Consider the following 12050-nt stretch of genomic DNA (forward strand, 5'->3'; position numbering starts at 1 on the left):
CCCAGAATTTGCATTTTAAGCCCAAAAATCCATTTAATTCAACTCAAATGCTTTATATTTCACCCCTTTCATATTCCTAACTTACATATACATATTTGCACTCCTTTCTACTCAATAATCACTTCTTTAACCTCTATATCCTATTCTCCTTAAGAAATTTAAGAATCATACTCAAATTTCAACATGTTCTAAATTCAATTCTAACATTTATAACTTCTTATTCACATCGAGAACAAGTCAAATTTCATCTCAAAGTTGATTTATTAACTCAATTTCAGAAATTCACTTTGAAACTCATTTTCTTTAATCTTTTATAACTTCTTCATCTTTTGATTTTAAGATAACTTAAGCTTTCCCGAAGCTTAAGTATCACCTAATGATTAAAACCCCACTTAAATTTTAGCTAATAATCAACAACTAAGAAATCTTACCTTTGCTATGGAGCTTACGGGGAGGAGAAGAAGAAGAAGAAGAAGAAAATAAGCTTCTAGATACTCTCCACCCATAAGCTTATCTCTTTTAATAAGAGATAAATATCTTTTCCATAAAAAGACCATTATATCCCTTCCATAATTCCATAATTACCATTAATCCAATACTGAAATATTCATACTTAAACCATTGAACTTTTTAATAATTTATACTTTTGTTACCAAATTTTTGAAACTTACAATTTTGTCACTAACCCATAATTTGGGATGTTACACAAACATTCCCTCATCTCCTCCTCCTTCAACGTTATGTGTTTGTTTTTCTTTTTATTTATATAATTATCAGTTTATATAATCGTTAATTGACTAACAGTCAATGCTTGACGTTGACATGGAAAATCATATACGTCAAAAGTGACGATGTAACACATTTTACATGTTTTAAAATGTTGATGTTTACGTGTATGTAAATTATGTGTGGCATATACCATATGTATGTACATGATAATATGGCACATATCATACGTGCATTAGTGATAAAGTAGCACATACCACTTGTGCCTAAGTGATGAGGTGTCACATATCATGTATATATAAATGATTATATAGTAAATGTCATTTCGTCACTTTGAATACATAAGACTTATTGCATTAACAATAAACATTGATTATTAGTCAACTAATAGTTCATATTCAATCAATGATATTTTGTCTCAAAATAAATTTCGAGGGACAAAATGTTTTAAAAAATTAGAAGTTAAAGTGACTATTTTCTCTTAGAGGATTGAAAAAGTGAATAGAGAACCATTAGAAACGATTTTTTAGGCTATCTACATTATGGCTGGGGAATAGAAAGAAGAAAGGGGAAAGAGATGAAAGAGGAGGGTGGAAAGAAGGGAACGACGATGAACGTCATCAGATTCATAACTTGTCAGAGGAGGTGACAGGAGCAGTGTTGATAGTAAACGACGACGAAGTAGGGTAAAAAAGAAGATGAAAGAGTTTAGGGATTAAATTGATATTTTTTAAAGTTTAGAAATCAAATTAAAAGTTTATCAATTTTAATATATCACATCATCAAACTAACGAGAATTAATAACTTAGTGACCAAATATAATAAGTTAATTATATAAATGATGGAAACATAATTTTAAAAAACCGATGATCAAAATAAAACAAACCGAAAACGAAAGTGACATTGGGTGTAGTTTACCATATCCTAAATTAGACCCGATCCGGTTCGATTCCAGTTGAAAGACGGACGTGGGAAATTGTGGCGGATAAGCTGAGTGAGAGAGAATAGACATTTAAAAGAAACACCAACCGATCATAGCCAACGGTATCCATCTTCTGAGAGCAAAAATCACAGCTTCAAAATGGCTTCAACCGCCATCTCTCTTTCACTGCCAACAATTCCTTCATCATCGTCTTCTTCTTCTTCTTCTACCGTCAAACCCAAAGCTCCCGCTTTCGTCCACCGCCGTTTATTCATTGCAAAGAACTCACCATCTCGTTCACTCTCTACTTTTTCAGCAACGAAGCAAATTTCTACTACTTTCAGGATCAAATGCTCATCGGCTTCTTCTTCTTCGTTTTCGAGTACTTTTCCTTCTGAGATGGCGTTGTTGTTGATACTGAGAAGGATGGCCACAAGGTTTCGTTCAATGATACTTTCAATGAAGTAAGTAAATTTAACACTCTTTTCAATTTTTGTCTTTTTTTGTGTGATTTTTTTTTAATTTGTAGGGATTTTTTTTTATTATGCGAATTGCAGAAAGAATTAGGCGTTACATGGGATGTGGAATTGTACGGTGAATTGCTCAAAATTGGTAGTGGTAAAGAAAGGTGATCTCTTTTACAAATTCTTTGGTTAATTGTATGTTTAGTATTCCATTTATTCCGATATTTCTGTTTTGATCATCCAGTTATTCATTTTTGTTAAATAATACTTAACATTATGTTTTGTTTCCGTTTTGATAAGATGACTTGACATGATATAATTACAATTTTAGTTTTAAAACTTACATATTCCATCCATCAAATTGTTCTTAATTCGATACAATTCAATAAATCCTTAATATTTAAATATAATGGATTTATTGAATAATTATCAATTTGATAGAATGTATAAGTTTTGAGGACTAAAATTGTTATTATACCATGTCATATCACCATTAACTTTTAGTCAAGGATAAAACTTAACGACTATGATTTTGAAAAAAAAATAGTTAAGTGACCAAAACGAAAGCACAAAAATAGCTGGGTAGCAAATAGGTAGTTTACCCTATTTTTTTCTAAGAGCTTGAAGTTCTTAATGCTATACTTGGAAATGTCAAACGTGGATATGAAAATTTCATTTGTCATGTAACTTGTAATATGAGATGCATTCATTTTTTTTATTTCAACACAATATATATTTGATAGTATAAAACCATGAATTTGTTCAGTTCATAAATTCCTATACAATTTAAGTTTTTTTTAAAATCTAAGTTCCTAAACGCAACTAAGTTAATTCTATGTTTTTTAGGATGACAGCTTACTTTAACAAGACAAGGTGGCCTGATAAAGCTCCGAAGAGTGAAGAAGAAAGAAAGGAATTCATTGCTTCACTTCATAAACGAAAAAATAGTTGTTCATGGCCTTTATTGAAAATAGATTGCTACCACTTCGTCCCGGTGTAGCCAAGTTAGTCCCTCACTTACTTCTTTTAACCTATGCAGCCTTTATAATGTTCCATATAAAGTTCGTGTTTAACATTTGTGTTCGACTCTGTTAGAATTTGATCTGAATTCGATTCGATTCAAATTGATTGGAGAAAGTACAAAAATCTAGTTTGATAAATGTAGACTTTCTTCTGCCCGTGATTTTTTCTGAAAAGTTTTCTATGTAAAATCTTAGTGTTTATTTTATTGTTCGATCACTATGTTATCTTTTTCTTTTAAAATATTACTTTTATTCAGACATTGATATCATGATATGGGTTTGATCTTCCGAAAGTACACCTATTGTGGGAGATATACCCATATGCCATATCCGACACTCGTCAGATTCTTGAGTAATGTTGGACTTTGTTACTCAAATGTTTGTGTTTGGCATCACATCCACTTAATTAGTTGTAAATGTGATTCTTTAACATGTTTACAAAGAATACCATGGAAAAGTTTATTATTTTAACACATATCCATATCCAACTCTTACTCGAATCCAGATAGCTTTTGATTTTAGTACTCAAATGTTTGTGTTTAGCATGATATTCACTTAATTATTTAGAGGATTCAAGTTAATCATAAATTTGATTCTTTAGTATGTTTAGAAAGAATAACTTAAAGTTATTATATGAAACACTCAGGTGCATACTCGTATCTGACACACTCAGGTGCATACTCGTATCTGACACACTCAAATCCGATAAAATTTGCATTCTACTAAAATGTTTGTGTTATTTTGAGATATTTTAGATTTCTAGATTCTGACCTTTTGAGTTATTTGTGATTATATCAAACAGGTTGATTGATCAAGCTCTGGAGAAAGGTGTAAAAGTTGCAGCGTGCAGTACATCTAATGAGTATTTTTTTGGGTCTCTGCAGTAGTTTCTTGTTTACTGGGAACAGAACGTGCAGAAAAAATACAGATTTTTTCCGGAGATGTGGTTCCTCGAAAGAAACCTGATCCAGTGAGTATTTCATCCCTCTTAATTTTTATATATATATATTTACAAAACAAACTTTCATTCATTTATAATTTTAATCGAGGCATATCTAATTGGGACGCATTATTGAAAAAATAGGGGACATTTATCTACCAAAGAAACCCTTTAACCGGACATTTTTTCTGATGTGGTTCACTAGAGACTCGTTACAGTTTACTTGGTTCAAGTTCTTTCATATTTGTGTCTACGTGAAGATGGATTATCTTAAAGAGTACATGTTCTTTATGGCAGGCCATCTATACATTAGCAGCAAACACACTTGGTGTTGAACCTTCAAGGTATTGCATCGTAACGTAGTCTTTACTGATGTTTTTCGTTGCAAAAATGACTAATTAAATCATGTGTATATATGTTACTCGGACTCAGTTGTGAGAATACGACACCGGGGTGTGTCCGACCTGTGTCTAACACGAGTATGTTTAATTTTCCCTGAGATTCCCATGATGAGTCCTCGGAGTATCATATTCTCTACCCAAGTGTAGATATCTGTTGGATATTGATGTCGGAAACGAGTACTTTCAAGAAAAATAAAGATTTAGAATAACATAGGCATATATTGTGCTTGATCGATTCTCAAAGATCAGTATATATATAAGCTCATGTTTATCTGTTGTTATTTTACATTTGTTGATATATATTGGAGATTAGGTCTGATTTTCTTTTTCTTCCCAATTTTTTTCCTAAGCTGTATTGTTGTAGAAGACAGTGCCATAGGACTTGCTGCTGCTGCCAAAGCCGCTGGAATGACTTGCAATAGTGACAAAGAGCGGGTGAGTTTCTTTACTAAATGAGAAATCTGTACTAGTAAATTATAGGGGGCTGAATTAGATGATTAAATTGGTTTTCATTGGCTCTTTTTTGGTTGAATCAATCAATTATTATTCTCTTTTCAAAAGATATGTATGATAGGATGTATAAGGCCACCGTTTTTAAACTCCAGGGCGCCTCCCTTTTCCTTTTCGATGTAGGATTAATGTCTCCCATCTCTCAAAGATATAACTTTCTTCCCCATTCAATTTTGTGACGCCCTCATCAGGGTCTATCGTCACAATTGTCCACTTTGTTTATCCCACTCATCGGGATGCACGACATAAAATCAAATAGTCTAATGGTCGCTTTGATATCACTTGTCTCAGACAATTACTTTCTTTCCAAAAGATATGTATGATAGGACGTGAAGACGTGATACAATGCCCTAGCAATTACCATATCCTACTTCCTGATGTCAGCTGAATTGTAGATTTGTGTTACATGAGAACTAAAGATCCATTGCTACATGTTCATTTTTCACCGACCAGTCCTACAGTTCAACCATATACAACCGGAAAACCGGAAATTGAGATCTGAAAAAAAACCTCTGACAAGATTTTCCTACAATGTCAATGTCAAACATTAGCAATCCATGTTTAACATTGAGTGGTCCTTTGGTTGCAGTTACACAGCTGATGAAGACTTCTTAAATGTGGATGCAGTGTTCGATTGCATCGGAGATCCACCGGAAGAGAGGTTTGATCTGGCATTCTGCGCAAGCCTTCTTGATAAACAGTAAGTTAAACCTTACAATATTATTTCGTTTCCATGATTGTTCGTTGAGATCAGCAGTTTAATCCAGTTGTATATACTATTCATTCATATTGCCGACTGACTGCTGAAATATCACTGTAAAACTGAAATTTATATTCAACTATTGGTTTTCAATTTTTGGTTCAAGCTGAAACTGCCAAAGACATGAAATAATGCCAAGGAATCAAGTTGGTTGAATAAGTTAACTATTGTTGAAATCGGAATCAAGCCGGATTCAATAGAACACCACCAAAACCGAATTCCATACACAAATCATCATTTTAAACGTGTGTGTATATATATATATATATACAACTATACTGGTTTTCCACGTTTATGTTACTCTGGCTTGTAATTTCTCTTCACGTACCCATGCATGAGACATATTCGAACTGGAATATAACCCTCCAAGGACCCTCAAAGTACATAAAATAACTAGAGAATATTGAACATGCCAGAGGATCATGTCCAGATACAGACAACCCCATTCTTATCTGCAGAGATTAATGGTTTTCCGAGTCCACTCCAAGTACAAGACATTACTGGAACAGTGTGCTCCTTCAGAGTGCTTACAATGTCAGCTTTTGATATTGACCAAATGTAAACGGATCCATCGGCAGAGCCGGCAGCAATATAATTGTCATCCGGACTAATACATGAGCGACTCCAATTAGATGCCACCCTGTTTCCAGTTGCTTTGAATGTACCACAAACTTCCAAAGATCGTATATCGAATAAATTATGCAAATTATCTCTGCCACTCGTCAATACAACATTTCCGTTTCGAGACAGGGAGATAGATGTAATGGGAAGTGAATGTGCTGCAACTTCACTAACTAATTTTCCGGTCTGAATATCCCACAAACGGAGATTCCCATCGACATGACCCGAGCATATGGTCAGTCCATCTGTGCTGAAGCAAAGAGCATTGCAGTTGCTGTGAAAAACTATAGTGTTGGTGCAGTAACCTTTCTGCAAATCCCACACTTTTATCGTCCGATCATACGCTGCACTCACAACATGACGACTCGAAACTTTGCTCACATCCACAGCACAAACTTTATCCTTGTGACCTGTGAGAGAATGCCGGATTTGTCCTGTGTTGACATCCCATACAAACAAGTTGTTTGAACTGCTTGCCGCTATTACGAATCTATTGTCATGGGTAATTGCGAGATCAAGGACAGAACCGAGGCAGCCAGAAAGATTTTGGATTAAAGACCCGGTGCTAGTATCCCACATTTTGACCGATCGATCATGTCCCCCGCTGATCAATTTTCCAGAATTATACTCGAACAGTATTGAAGCACAACCACCTTCATGGGCATTGATCCTGTGCTTGCAAACAGAAGGAACAGTAGATTCTGCGAAGAACTCAGCACCTTCTTCACTTCTACGGACAATACCATCTACTTGCTCTCGGGCAAGTTTTTCTAAACCACTGGCCTTGAGCCGCTCAATCATATCTTCGTAAAGTGCATTTGCCTAAATTAATTAAAGGAAAACTAAAGTTAAGCACTAATATTTGTAATCAAACAGGTATATTAAAAACAAATTACACCCTTTCACAATTAAGGAATAGGATTTTTTTAAAAAAATCAATCCATTAATATTTGTCATTTAGGTTTCTAACTTGCACTGGAGTGTTCTATAACTCTAAATGACAATCATTTAATCTCCTCTAGTTTGTAACAAAGTTAAAGGAATATATGAAAAACCAATCCTAAAAGTTGATGAAAACAAATAAGTTACCACTAAATTCCTCTAGTTACTCAAGAAGACACGAGCAAAGACGATGATCTCTTTGTCCAAACCCAAAATCGGCCCAGCTCCAATTAAACAGCTGATGGGTCTAAGCCACCGAAATTAGTTGTTTAAGAACCCCCTAATGATTAAATACCATCATTCCAGGCATATTAACCATGGAGCAAGCAACTCAGAGTTGATTGTTATAGTAAGAATTTTTGCTTCCCATCCGATATCGAAACGTGAAAGTCACAAATAATGCCAACAGAGACAATTTGATCATGTTCAGACTTTGCTAAATTGTATGAATGAACAAACTCTTAATGTATCATAAACCAAACATGCTTAAAGTTTAAGTATATATATGGGCCTAGCTATTTATCATTCTCCAAGTCAACAAATCAGAATATACCTTTTTCTGTAATAACAATATACCATACCTCATTAAGCCGTTCAGCATCCTGCATTTTCTGAAGCATCCAACGATCAACTAACATTTTATTTTCAGCCTCTAAATCTTTTACTCTGACAGTCACTTGCTCTAATTGAGCTTTGAGTTCCTGGTGTTCGATCGTCACCAATTCCATAGCTCTAATATTTTCTTCTAAATCTGTTTTTAACTGAGAGCACTCATCCCTGCCAATTTAAACAGTCCATCAGTTATTTATTTCACGGTGACTTCAAATCCAAAAAAAAACTAACACTCTTGCCCGCAAAACCCTAAAAAGGACTCAGCCAAACCTGGTTTGGGTCAATTCCTTCTCCAATTCAGCAATAGTTGTTTCTTTCTCTTGTAGAGAGGCTTTTAGAGCTCGAGACTCAGCTACTTCAACCACTAGTTGCTCGGACAATCTAGACTGTGCTTTGTAGCATTGTTGAAGTTCCAGTTCCAAGCTTTCAGCTTTATCTTTCCATTCCGAACCCTACAAAGAAATTCACCAATTACTTTACTCTGACTAATCAATTTTCTTTAAGTATCCATCTCTGACGTTTGTTTTCAATGTACATTTGAACATAGTTATGAAGATATGATCTGAAAATCCATGGAAAACTTTGAAAAAATTGCACATATTTGTGTCGGGCACATACATGTATCCAACACTCACGCCTACATCCATGTACAAAGTCAAATATCCAATATTTATATTGCTCCGACTCTTCATTTTACTTTTAAGACTTGTGTCTCACACATACCAGAGATAGGTGTAGGAAATAACCCTCCAAATACATGCAAAAGCTTTTAAAGAATAATTGAATGGACTCGAATGAACACATAACTGTATCGATACTCACCGGCCCGAAAACATTGCATAGGGGCTTTCTATTCTAATGGGAAGCCAATGATTTATCCAATTATTTAATCGAAACGCACTTGTTTTCACAATCTTGCAACATAATAATCACAAACTCCTATTTCAACAATAACTTCTCTTTTTCAAAAATAGCAACTCAATACATTGTTATGATAAAAATAAACCCAAAAAACAAAGAAAAAAAAACCTGAGAGATGATGGGCCTGGAAAGAGCAATATATGCAGGAGCATGAGCTCCTTCTTCGAGTAAATGCCGTTTCTTCAGAGCCTTCAGAGCGTGTTTTATAGCGTCCCTAGCTAACTCCTCTTGCGACCTGAGAAACATTGAACATCGTTTGTTTCTTGGCACAATTTCTTCGACATCAATAAAGGGGGAAAATGGAATCCAATTCGCAAAATTTTCTAGTATAAGGAAAAGAACGAATTTTGATCACTTACATAATAAGATTGGACGTAGGTTGAAATTTACAGCGTAGGAATCGGAATTAAAATTCAATTTAGGGTTTTGATTTGGATTAGGATTGGGCTAAGTAATTGAGGGATCGATAGAAAATAGGGTGAGGAACAGAGTTCTTCAATGAGTTTTTATCAGTTTGAAATTGTGAAGTTAATCAAAGGGTAATTCTGGAAGAAAAACTTTCCATACACGGTTCCATTTCACACGTGCCCTTTTAGAATTTTATTAAGGGTAAAGTATAATAATGATCACTAAACTTTTCTAAATATTTTATTTAGGTCTCCTAACTTTTAAAACTTACAATACAATCCCCCAATATTTAGTTCGTTTGTTATAGGTCCCCCAACATTTAGTCTATTTGCAATATGGTCCCTGACTGTTTGACGCCGTTACACTACCGTTAGTACGTTTGTAATATGGTCACTGAATTTTTCAGGTGCTTGCATTTAGGTCACCCAACTTTTTAAAACTTGAAACATAATCTTAAATTTCATTATAAACCCCAAATTTATTTTCGATCTCAAATTTCCTTTTTCGCTTCTCTCTTCTCATTTCCAGCGTAACTTTTCAATCGGGAATGCATGAGAAAATCTAATCTAACTTTGAATTATGTGGAGGTGTTGACTTGAATAAGGGTCTATTGAGAGGAGACCCGACCAAGGGACTATCGGGACCATCAACGATTCAAGGTGTAATGTTAGATACAGGTCATCTCAAGTGAAACATAGATGTTCGATGAAATGCTTGTGAGAAAAAAAATGGGGTTAGAAATACAGAGTTGACAAATACTACTAAGATGAACTAAGTATCATTGTTGAAAGTCACCAACAAAGTTGGAGTTATTTTGTATAAATGTCATATAATAATTTTTTCTTTTAATCCTTGTGCTTAAAGATTTTCCAATAGATGATTAAAAATAATGAAATCCCAAACAGCGCATTCACCTCTCAGTCCTTTTCGCAACTCGAAAGGCATCATGACAGGGTCAAGTAGCTGCTCCAAATATACCACCTGTCATGATGCCTTTCGAGTTGTGCGCATGCATAGTTCTCTTCTAAAGCTATAATTCAATACAATTCAACTGTAAAATTTCCAAAACATGTAAAAAAATTAATTCGTTCACGATATATCAGTCCCATAATCAACATGAACTTATTAAAAAGAATACGAGATCACAGGACGCCAAAAACCACATGTCAGATCAATACAATTCCTAGTAAACTAGTATCAGTAGTCTCTCGGATTGAGCCTGGCAATTTCACTATGTCGATACCCACAACCAATTCCCTGATTTAAAGAAAAACCAAACAAGAAGATAAAAAAATTTAACCTAGGACCCTATTTCTCTTATATTCTAATGGATTGAATATCTTTTATAAGGAGTACTAAAAGTTTTGATTAAGAAGAAAGAAAGAAAATTAGATGGTTTTGGTTCAAAACTAACATTGAATATCTAGATCATTGACATGCAGTTCAAGAAACATAAAAATTTCAACAAAAAACACACAATGCGAGCTGAAAATGGGAAAGTGCGAAAGAGGAAAAGCTTACGTCCGGATAGCCCAAAAGAAAAAACAAATACCTTTTTGCAAGTGAGGGGAAAGACTAAGAAATAAACGCAATCGGTGTTCCGTTCCAACAATTCTTCCTCCGTTTTTTCTTTGTAAATAAAAAGCTGAAAGACAGAACACTTCTTGGGTTTACAATTTTACATGGCGGAAAATTGAAGAACAAAAATCAAACAAGAGGTGAATGCGATGTTTGAGATTTCATTACATTTGTTCATCTGTTGGAAAATCTTAAAGAACAAGGATTAAACGAATAAATTATTATATTTCATTTATACAAAATAATTCCAGCTTTGCTGGTGACTTTCAACAATGAGACTTAGTTCATCTTAGTGGTATTTGTCAACTATGCATTTCTAACCCAATTTTCTTCTCACAAGCATTTCATCGAACATCTATGCTTCACCTGAGATGACCTATATCTAACATTACACCTTGAATCGTTGATTGTCCCGATAGTCCCTTGGTCGGATCTTCTCTCAATTGACCCTTATTTAATTCAACACCTCCACATAATTCAAAGTTATATTAGAATTTCCTATTCATCCCCGACTGAAAAGTTACGCTGCAAATGAGAAGAGAGAAGCAAAAAAGGAAATTCGAGATCGAAAAGGAATTTGGGGTTTAGAATGAAATTTAGGATTGTGTTGCAAGTTTTAAAACTTGTGGGACCTAAATGCAAGCTCCTGAAAAGTTCAATGACCATATTGCAAACGTACTAATGGCAGTGTAACGGTGTCAAACGACCGGTGACCATATTGCAAACAGACTAAATGTTGGGGGACCATATTGCAAACGGACTAAATGTTAGGGGACTGTATAGCAAGTTTTAAAAGTTGGGGGACCTAAATGAAAGCTTTAAAAAAGTTCAGTGACCATTACTATACTTTACCCTTTTATTAAACAATGTTGAAATAATGATTTTAATTATTTAATTTTTAAAAAAAATTAAATTATTATAAAATAATCATTAAATTTTTAAAAATGTACAATGGAAGCGAATAAAAAAAATAAAGATCGTAATGCAAGTTTTAAAAATTCAATTACCAAAAGAAAATTTCCCTAAATATTCAGTGGCTATAGTGCAGTTTATCCTAATTTATACTATTAAATAATGCTATTTTAATAATGATTTTATTTTTTGTTTTAGAATTTATATAAATTTAAATAAAACGATACATTTTGTACAAATCTTCAATTCCAGATACGATTATTTGTTCATTTTTTTTATAAATACATGAATTTTATATAAATATTTTTATA

General features: G+C 33.9%; 1 protein-coding gene and 1 pseudogene across 2 annotated transcripts; one reads left to right on the plus strand and one right to left on the minus strand.

Annotated features, from left to right (window-relative positions):
• The first annotated feature begins 1718 nt into the window (after positions 1 to 1718).
• On the plus strand, positions 1719 to 5883 carry LOC120178387 (annotated as a pseudogene).
• Positions 5884 to 6031: 148 nt separating this feature from the next.
• On the minus strand, positions 6032 to 9324 carry LOC120178381 (autophagy-related protein 16-like). 2 transcript variants are annotated; one of them, XM_039184240.1, is made up of 5 exons: positions 9201 to 9324; positions 8950 to 9076; positions 8191 to 8372; positions 7890 to 8085; positions 6166 to 7188 (listed from the first exon to the last, which is right to left on the minus strand). In XM_039184240.1, coding segments are annotated over exons 1-5 (1530 nt in total). In that variant the 5' UTR covers positions 9203 to 9324. The 2 variants fall into 2 exon arrangements, with proteins under 2 accessions (XP_039040170.1, XP_039040171.1); XM_039184239.1 differs by lacking the exon at positions 9201 to 9324 and having other exon boundaries at positions 6032 to 7188; positions 8950 to 9124.
• Positions 9325 to 12050: the final 2726 nt, after the last annotated feature.

The sequence above is a fragment of the Hibiscus syriacus genome, unplaced genomic scaffold, assembly GCF_006381635.1.
Source record: "Hibiscus syriacus cultivar Baekdansim isolate YM2019G1 unplaced genomic scaffold, ASM638163v2 tig00112348_pilon, whole genome shotgun sequence".
NCBI classification, from domain to species: domain Eukaryota; kingdom Viridiplantae; phylum Streptophyta; class Magnoliopsida; order Malvales; family Malvaceae; genus Hibiscus; species Hibiscus syriacus.

Excerpts from the sequence above, each read along its gene's own strand:
- LOC120178381 (XM_039184239.1), bottom strand. The coding sequence starts at position 9,087 with ATGTTTCTCAGGTCGCAAGAGGAGTTAGCTAGGGACGCTATAAAACAC. Across the intron at positions 8,086-8,190 it reads AAGGAATTGACCCAAACCAG|GGATGAGTGCTCTCAGTTAA; the intron begins GTTTGGCTGAGT and ends TTAAATTGGCAG. Across the intron at positions 7,189-7,889 it reads ATGCTGAACGGCTTAATGAG|GCAAATGCACTTTACGAAGA; the intron begins GTATGGTATATT and ends TAATTAATTTAG.